The 9,978-nt window shown below is 44.3% G+C and overlaps 1 protein-coding gene across 1 annotated transcript; it reads left to right on the forward strand.

Moving 5' to 3' along the window:
- Positions 1–6: 6 nt before the first annotated feature.
- Positions 7–9,276, forward strand: slx4 (SLX4 structure-specific endonuclease subunit homolog (S. cerevisiae)). The gene is made up of 9 exons (XM_010787621.1): positions 7–115; positions 648–897; positions 1,527–1,708; positions 2,500–2,646; positions 3,345–3,514; positions 4,186–6,335; positions 7,225–7,324; positions 7,513–7,800; positions 8,680–9,276. Exons 2-9 carry the CDS (start codon positions 822–824, stop codon positions 9,041–9,043), a joined length of 3,477 nt encoding a protein of 1,158 aa, XP_010785923.1. The 5' UTR covers positions 7–115; positions 648–821; the 3' UTR covers positions 9,044–9,276.
- Positions 9,277–9,978: the final 702 nt, after the last annotated feature.

Here is a 9,978-nt window from a genome sequence, read left to right on the forward strand (position 1 = left end):
CGGGGCGGCTCCTCTCTGGCAGAGGAGCTCCCTGCTGGACGGAGCCTCCACCTGTGAGGCTGACTTCTACACCCCCGAGCTCAGAGAGTTCATCACCCCCTGGGAGCCGGCGAAGGTGAGACGGCAAAGACATGTTAATTCTGTTTTATTTTGACTGAATGAGGAATGTGAAGGACATGTTGAGGTCATGTTCTTTTGAAATAATTTTTTTTTAAAAAGCTCTTGAAATAGATTTTGTTCCAAGAACTAAGGATCGGAAGGTTAACACAAGGGTTGGAAAACTTTGAAAGGGGGAAACTGTGATTTATTTGTATTCTATTTGAATTGATTCACAATCTCCTTAATCAGGGATTACTTGCAAAGTGAACACATACATAACAAACAACAGACTTCAAACAAACATCAAATTACGTCAACTAGTTAGTTGTCATTATACACTAACAGGAAATGTGCACTCAGTGGTCAGTTATTCCTCCCTCCTGTTTTTTATTATAGATCTTTCATGATTATGAAATCGTCTAGTTTAAGACCCTTCTAAAGTATGGCTCAAACCAAGATGAGGGCGCAAAAAACATTCAGTACCAGCTGCTAATTAACCCGATCACAGCTGATTTAAATAAAAACTTTTCTCCTCCATTTTATTTTAGAAGGATGCAGCCTCCTCCAGCACCATAACCAGGCCTATCTCTCCTGTTCTACCTCTGAGTGAAGGAGCTACTGTCACAGGGACCGGGGTCTCCATTCTTCCAGCCTGCACCCCCCAGACGGCCCCCTCCACCCCAGGGGCGGGGCAGCTTCCAGCAGGCAGCCAGGCTGTCCTGATGGATTTGATAGAGCTGGCTGAAGACGGCGTGACCCTCACTCAGTATGGTCGCACCGCCCCAGGCCCGAGCAAAGGTAAACACACCGATGTTGGGGAAATACAAACCTATCTAATGGTGACTGACAGTTGCTCTCTGGTTAAACCTGACATTTTAACAAAAAGTTGGAGAGTCTTATAAAACATTTGCTTTAGAATTATTTAACCATGCGCATTAAGTGCTTGCCCAAAAGCTTGTGTTTGTTTACAAACTAAATACATGAGCACAGTTAGGGGTTCCAACCGAAAGTCTGTTTCTTATAAGCTAAACATTTATTTGTTATATAAAGTACATAAAGTGTTCATTATTGTGTGTCCATATTTAGAATTATATCTGAACAAATACGTTCTCTTTACTTTCTATCTGCAAAAGCATTTTCTTAGCCATAACTGTCCCAAGAAGATTACATTCCTCAGTATATTAAGCAGAATAACACAACTTTTATAGAATCTCGATGAAAATGTATTTTATGTTATAGTTAAGAAATCTGCATTGTTTTGGTGAAATGAAATACAAAATGGTTAGATATTTCTTCTAAAGTAATGTTTTTGATAAATACCTGTTTTATGAATTTAAGTTTGTCTGTGATAACATTTGGGAGACACTCCCCCACACACTGTATTAAGTAGTGATTTAACGGGTCCTGATGTGTCCTTCTTCCCCCAGATAAGAGTGGCAGTCAGATCACGACCCTCCGTCTGAGCGGCTTTGTCCTAGAGGAGCCTGAGGAGCCGTCCGACCTCGGTGTGAGCGGCTTCCTGCCAGAAACTGCACACACACATCCAGACGCTCACATCCGAGCTAGGAGGAGGACGGATCCTTCAGGGACCGATCAGGAGCGCCAAACAGTAAGACTGCTCGTAATCACACTTCATCTGACATTTGACATGGATCCTGAGCTCACAATTTTCGTTTGTTTTACTGGCCTTATCTTGTCAGATGCATATGTGAACTACAGGAAATTATTTTCTTTAGTAAAGGTAAGATTCTTTCCAATGTAGTGTTTCATAAGCAACTACTAGATATGTTTTACAGTCCCCTTTTATATTACTTCTTCTTTATCTTATTTCACTTTAAGAAATGCGAAATACTTGATTCAAAATCTACTTTTCTCATACTGCAGATTAAAAAAAAAAAGTTTTTACCGATTTATTTCTTTACGAAACATACGTAAACGTGCACTGAATGTACAACAAAAGAAAAGAAAAAACAACGCTGGGCATTATACTCCCTCACCTCTTACACAGCAGGTGGAGGTTTTGAAGGCCTAAGGCGTGTGTCTCAGAAGTGTTGCTAACATCTGCAGAGGAATTCAAATATATTGTTTTGGGGAAATCTACACCAACACTCAGATAAAACGAATGGAGTGGAATAAGAATGCAGACACGCTGCATTCGGCATCCAACAGAACGTTGTTTAATAACTGTAAAGTTGGGAGAGTTAATTTAAGATTTCTAAGCCCCAGAAATGTGACTCTGTCTTTCTTAGAAGCATTTCTCTTCATTAGTGTCCTGTAAGTCTGTTGTGTGACAAAGACATTTTCTACAGATGAAGCATGCAGTATTGTATGCCTACTGGGCCTTCACATATTATTGTCTAACGCACTGACTTCTCTGTGTCCTCTGGTGTTCCCCTGAAGGCAGCACAGAGCAGACTGACCTCAGATCTGAGCAGCATGGTGAACAACCCTCAGCTCAGCGACCTGCAGCTGCAGGTGGACAATGGAGACGTCTTCTTCGCTCATTCCTTCATGGTGTACGCTCGATGCCCCCTGCTGGCTGAAATGGTAACTTCCATCACTGCGTGTTGCACAACACAGCGCTGATAATACCAGAACCAGGACTGCATGATTTTTTTATTATAGGCTTTTAAATTAAACATGTTGTATAACTGAGTCATTTCACCTCCTCATATGTTCACCTATTGGTCTAACACTTTGTTTTTATAGAGGTGGGTTTCTGTGTGAGTATTTTGTAATGAAAATAATCTGTGTTTTTAATTTTTATCAGAGCTTTGTCCAAACAGATGCATTAACAATTTGTGATAGACAGGAAACATTTTTTTTTTTTTTATTAGGAATGTCTGTACCATGTCATTTTGTTTCACGTTTGCAGAAAACTGCAGAGCAAACCGTTTTTTTCAGCAGTTAAATAGCGAGAGATGGATTTGAGCGTTGTATTTTGTTGATGTGTTGTACATTTTGTAAATCATGATTTATGTTTTAAATTAGTTTTGAGCTTTACAACACACAGTTATTTAGACATTTTCCGATTACACAAGTTAGAAAAATTCACACGCAGTTCATGAAATGTAATTTGACAAATGCAATAGTGGTAATAATATTATTGGGGTTGCCTAATCTTCATATTAAAAACTGCAAATCATTCAAGCTTCAAACTGTTTGCAGCCGTATCAGTTAGTGAGCACATGTTTCATAAGGTTTACAATGAAACCTCTCCTCTCCTCCCTCTGCTCCTCTCTCAGGTACATGAAAGTGGTTTTGGGGTACAGGAGGAGGGGTCTCCTGCAGCTCAGAGGGTTCTGGTGAACGACGTCCCGGGACAGGCCGTGTTAGCTCTGCTGCAGTACCTCTACACCGCCCGCTGCTCCATCCCACCGGCCCTTCAGCCTCATGTCCTGGAGCTAGCATCCAGGTTAGTTTTCAGTATACAAGCCAGGACATTAAACGCTTCTTTGACTCACAATTTAAAACAATTTGGGTCTGGTTAGTTGCTGTCTGACTTTAATGCACATAATCACAGTCAAACATGTCATTTCAAATATCAATTTGAAGTTCATATGCTCTCACAACATTTCTAGAAAGCCATTGTTACCAAGATAAGATAAGATAGGACTTTATTCATCCCGAAGGAAATTCTTGTGCCAGAGTTCCAAAGATACAATAAACACAGCAGCATAATAATAAAACTGTACACTAACAGTGCATTAAAAAGAGCAATTAAATAACTACAAATTCATGGCTAAATGTATTTACTATAATACATCTTTGTTGTTATGAGGTTGCTTTATTTTATTATTTATTTATTTATCTTAACATAAGTGAAGTGATGTGTTTCCTTGACAAAAAAACATTCATTTCTCACATAAGTATAATCTCTGAATATTCCAGATTTTTTCTTGTAAATATACGACTGTGGTCTTTGAAACTTGTGTTTTGCCTCAGAATACTACCCCTCGCCCAACCTTAATTACTATTTAGTTATGAGATGTTTTTATCATCTATTTAAAGTTTCTAAACAAATCTAAATTGGTTTTCTGTGAGAAATATATTAAATAAAGTGACGACCCTTTTGTGTTTGCTCAGGTTTGACCTGCAGGAGCTCCAGCAGCTATGTGAGCCGGAGGGCTTCCTGAACCAGGAGGAGGACGCCAACGATCAGATGCAGCAGACCCTCAACGAGCTGCTGCGCTCCATGTGGGACGAAGAGGTGAACGAGGGCGGGGACACAGACGGAGGAAGGGAGGAAGAGCGAGAACTGGAAGACGATCATCAAGCCGAGGACCTCGCATCGGGTGACAGAGAAGAGGAGAAGGTGAACGAGGAAGAGCTGGAGGAGATCTATGAGTTTGCAGCAACGCAGAGAAAAAGGGAGGAGGAAGACAGCATAGAGGAGGAAGAGGAGGAGAAGGTAGAAGAGGAAGAAGGTGGAGATGATGTTTTCGCCGAACTAACAGAACCTGAAAAAGGCTCAGCGGGCTTCAACGAAAAAGAGCATTTGCAACCGGACCCCAGCCTGGAGCGCAGCTACAGCCGCCTCTTCTCCGACTCCTGGGGGGTCTACGAGGAAGACCCTCCCTCCGTACCCTCCACATCCGGCCTCGCTAGAACACACACTCCTCAAGCCCCACAATCCCCTCATATACCCTCTCTTCACCCGTCCGGAAGAACTTTGCTCCAGTCTTCAGTGAGTGGTGTGGAGGACCTCTCCCACAGTGCCCAACCCAGCACCTCCACCCTGCCCATCCCGGGTCTGTCTCCTGGGCTCGGGGGGGGCGGAGAAGAGGGGCAAACTTTGAATCGAGAAAGCCAAGGTCGGCGTAGTATTCCCGTTCCCCACTCCCTAGTTTCACCTCAGAAAAATGAGCCTGAGTTAATAGTTTTGTCAGACTCGAGCGAGGACATGGAGGTCGTTCTTATTGCCCGCAGTCCTTCCCCACCTTCCCCTTACCCCGTCCAGACTCACACCACCTACACCCAGATTAAACCCAATGACCCCACCCTGGAGAATAAACAGAGTGGCAGTTTAGAGTTGAGTCCGGATGGAGAGCCGGGTCAGAGTCCTTCAGATCTGTTTGGCTGTTCTCCAGAAGTTTCCTGGCTGATCCCCTCCACGCCTCTCCAGACAAAGAGGGTCTCCACCAGCAGCTCCACGCAGACTCAAAGCAGCATGTGCAGGACGCAGCTGTTCCCTAAAGCAGACCCTTCCTCCCTCTCATCCTTCTCTCCCCCTGCTTTACCTTCTAACGACAGACCGCACACCTCCAACAGTCCAACCAGAGCTTCATCTCGCGTTAGCCCGACGGAGGCTAACGCGTTAAAACTGGACTTCAGTTCTAGAAGAAGCAGCTCTTCTGATGTGAGTAAAGACAGAGGAGTGTTTGCACTTCCCCTGTCCCAACCTAAGCTCTCCATCTCCTCAAAGCAGGGTACCCCCCTCCACCTCCAGACTTCCAGCCGGCCTTACAGCAGCACTCCCCTGCACACGGAGCTCCACAAAGCCCCCGACCTCCTGACCACCTCCCCACTCCACAGCAGCTTCGATAGGAGCTGGACGAGTCAGGGAAAGGACAGGGCGCCATGTGAGAGCCAGGAGAAGACGGAGCTTGAGAGCTTTCATCTCTCGCCGCTGTCGGACCCTTCAGATCCACCCTCGTCTTCCTCTCTCAGAGGCCATCAGAGACACAGCGAGTCCTCGAGTCACAGCCGGCGCTCTGTCGACAGTCACAGCAAAACAGGGTCTGAGCTGGAGAGGAGGGGGATGAGACTAGAGGAGGGACAAGGAGAGACGGAGTGCGGAAATAGAGTCGATGAAGCAGAAACTGGAGAGGCAGAAGTCGCTGAGTCCAGTTTCAGGCAGAGCTTCATGGACGAGCCCCCCATGGCGTTCAACGACTCGTGGGGTCTGGGCGCCTGCGGGGACGAGGACCCTGGCTGCTTCAGTCTGAGGCTGGAGGACAGCGGGGCGTCCAGCCAGGGAAAATACCCTCCGTCCTCCACCGAGCGGCAGCATCCCCCCCCCAGCCTCAGGCCCGCCCCCTCTTCATCCAAATCCACTGCTCATAAAGACGTCTCCTTCACGCCTTCACCCCCTGATCCCCCCACCCACAACACACCAGAGATCGTGAACAGCCTCCTGGACTCTAAAATATGGGACAGCTGGGAGGAGGAAGAGGAGGAGGAGGCTCTTCCTCTCTGTCAGAGGCTGAACCCCCCCGCCCAGCTCAAAACACCAGGTGAGTGATTTCTCTCTCCCAACTGGAATGCTGATGTTTTGTGATTTACTAGAGGCACAATCGGGTGTTTTGTAAAACTGTATCCTACAAAGATCTGAGCACATGACAAGCAGAAAAATGTATCTATTGCCACTTTAACTGGCTACATCTCTGATAACCCATTAGTTTCTCCATAGTTTTGTCAATGTTCTCTTCCTAAAGTCACCATCTTTAAATGTGTGGTTTTGTCTGATCGACAATCCAACATGACTGGATGATAAATGTTTACAAAATTAGCTCATTTAATTTTCTCTCTACACTAAAAACTGAAACATTGACTTTAATTAAATGTATTATTTCAACAAATGACACATAATTGTATTATAGTACTGTTAATCAGGTTATCAGGAGAGCTCAAATGAAATGCTTAAGTTAGCTGCTAAATTAACACACCAAACATGATCGGTGTTTAACTACTACTAGTGGAGTGTTTTATTTTATTCCCGTGAATGATTGGCCAAACGAAAACAATATTTGTTGAGCATTGTAACATTTTTGATGACAAAAACCTTTGTGATTTGCATTTACAGTCAGACAATTCCTTCACAAACAATCAACCTAAATAGTTCCAGTATTAATACATGCTGTAGTAGGAAAGGGATGCGTACAGTTTAATCAAACAAAACAACCAATATCCCCTGAACATTATGTACATGGTATCTCAGTGTGGGAGAGGGCATCTGTTTGTTTTTTGTTTTTTTCAGGGAGATTCAGGTCTGGATTTAACTAAAGCAGTATCTAACTTTGAACATTTGATTTGGCTGCATTCAGTTGTCTTTAATGTATGCAATTCTGATGCCAAATTGACACTGCAATGTCCAACAATCTCTTCCTGTTTGTGTCTCATCAGTACCATCGCGTAATAAAAGGCGCCACACCCTGGTACCCATCACCCCCCTGCCCCACTACTCAGACATGGACACCCCGGAGCTGAAGACCAAACTCAACAGGTAAGGTTTACTGTCAGCCCTGACGCTAAAGAAGGGGTGAATAACTGCAGGGGGTCAAATTTGTTTTTCTCTAATAAAGGCTATTAAGTGAGGTGCCTATCCTCTTACCTCCCACGGTGTGACTGCCAGATTAGTCTTTCTGGCTGTCTCCAGCCATCTGTCTGATTCTTACTTTCTCCTCTGCGCAGGTTTGGTGTTCGGCCTCTACCAAAGCGCCAGATGATCCTCAAACTGAAGGAGATCCACCAGTACACACACCAGCTGGTCAGCTCCGAGGAGGAGGAGGCGGCCCCCTCGGCTCAGACCAAGCCCCCTCCCGCCTCTTCAGCCTCCTGCAGCCAGCGAGTGCAATTCAAAGAGCCCCAAGCGCCCGCTGCTGTCTCCCCTGTGAAAGCCGGCAGAGAGGAGGCGGAGCTTCTGTCGGCCTCCCAAGGCTCCAACACGTCCTCCACCGCCGCCAGCGAGGAGTCTGAGAGGTACGAGGTCTCCTCCAGTGTGTGGATCAACTCAGGTGGTTCATATGTTCAGAGGGCTCAAGCAATACTTTGTAAACTCATACTTAATATGACACCATCCCTAGACGTCCCAGCACACAACTGCACACTGAGAATACAAAATATGGACTTCTTTCAAATGGATCGATAGGTGTAAATATTTATAATAAATAATAGCTGCTTTATTAGCATATTTATTCAAGTTATTTAGTCAACTTAGTTGTAAGAGAAAATTATAAACACTTCTTAGTATCACCTTCCTAAATTTGAGTTTATTTGCTTTTCTAGATAAAATACAGTATGTAATTGAATGTTCAAGTTCTTTGGGTTTCGGACTGTGGATCAAACATGTATGTCCCTTTTTTAAATAATTGTACGTAGGCTATTCAGTTACACTTTTATTGTCTTAGTTGAAAGAACAACAGAAGATGAATGTATTAGAAAGATTATAGGCGTTACGTATTGGTTAGATTAGGACATAATCTATAAAATTGTGGATTCTAAAAGTTAATCATTATTTATTGAGCTGCCGAAAAAAACAAATTTCAGCATAATTTTATGTTTTTTTCTCAGACTCATCAAACTGACACTTTGAAAATCACTGGTGTATGTCACTCATTGATTTGAATGATTTATTTAGAAAAATAATGGTTTCAAAACTAGTATTCATTCATGTTAATAAAATATTGTCTATTTGGGAACAAGTTTGTATTTGTCTCTTCTGGGCAAGTGTTTCTAGTGGACACAGCTTTGGAAATAAGGGTGACAAGCCGTTGTATTGTCACCTTAATATGGTACTAGCAGCTTTGAAAAACATTAATACAGTACTTGCATCTCCCCTCTCTCCCTCTCTCTCCGCAGGTCCAACCCTGAGCTGTGCCTCTTCTCAGACTCTGACAGTGATGGCGGCCTCTCTGCCTCCCAGTCAGTGAACCGCCTTCAGGATCGCCTCCAGGCGGTGCGCTCCTTCATCCTCTCAGACTCCACCCTCTACAGTCAGATCCTCCAGTACCAGCCTCTGGTCTTGTCGCAGCTGAAGGAGCGTCTGAAAGCAGCAGGGATCCGCCTCGCTGCCACCAAGCTGGTGGACTACCTGGACTCTCAGTGCATCACCTTCACCACGGCCAAGCCGGGACCCCGCGCACCTAGCCGCTGGCGGGGCAAGAAAACTGGTACCGGGGCAAAGGCAGCAGGCAGAAAGAAAGGTGTTGCAGCCAACATTTGAAAATGTATGACTGCAAAGACACTTTGAGAGGTGGCTGGTGTTATTTAAGTGCTTTGAACATTTGTCTGAAAATAACTGGTAGAAGAGGCCATGTTTGTTATGTGAAAGATGCCTTTTCTTAAGGATTGCCTTTTGCTTTTACCATGTTTTTCCAAACCATTTAAAGACGCCAATGTTACTTTACGGCAGTAATTATTAAGTTGTTTTTTTTTATAAAAGAAAATGTTAATGTTGTTGTGGGCTATTTTACTTTTTAACACACTCCACTTGTGTATGCGATAGTAATAAAAAATGACCGCAATAGTCATGCATTGTAAAACCTTCTGTAAAATGTGCCCCGGTTTACAATAAATTAAATCACACAAGACATTTTTCTTTAAAAACATTTTACTTGTTTTGGTCTTCAGTAGATTTCTACCCAAAGATCAGCCTAGACGTACAAACAGCCCAGAACACTTGGTTCACAACTTCTATCAGGTACTTTGTTCATACCAGCGCAACCTCGTGTCAGCGCTGTCAGAGTTCAGTCATCTCGCTGTCGTTGCACCAGCGGGGGGGGGACAGTTTGTGTTGTGCACCCAGTTATCTCTACAGCAGCGTGAAGCACAGGGCATCAAATCAAATTACGCACAACCCAACGCAGGGCCTGGAGAGTCACTCGCCTCCTCTGCGGTCTTGTGATGCCCTTATAAGGGAGCATCGACGCGGTGCTTCATGTCCCGCCACAAAGCCTCACTCAGTCAAGACAGATTGGCAATGTTGGCAAGGAAGCGCTGAGCCCACCACTCCTCCAGGTCTATGGGCACAAAGTCTGCAAAGAAACAAAAACAGGAGAAAAAGAATTATCCGTGATCTATGATTGATTGATTCATTATTTAACACTGGAGCACAACAGGGCTGCATGTTGAGCCCCCTGTTTTTATTTCAAACAAATC

This window comes from Notothenia coriiceps, unplaced genomic scaffold (assembly GCF_000735185.1).
Source record: "Notothenia coriiceps isolate Sejong01 unplaced genomic scaffold, NC01 NC01_scaffold00030877, whole genome shotgun sequence".
NCBI lineage: Eukaryota > Metazoa > Chordata > Actinopteri > Perciformes > Nototheniidae > Notothenia > Notothenia coriiceps.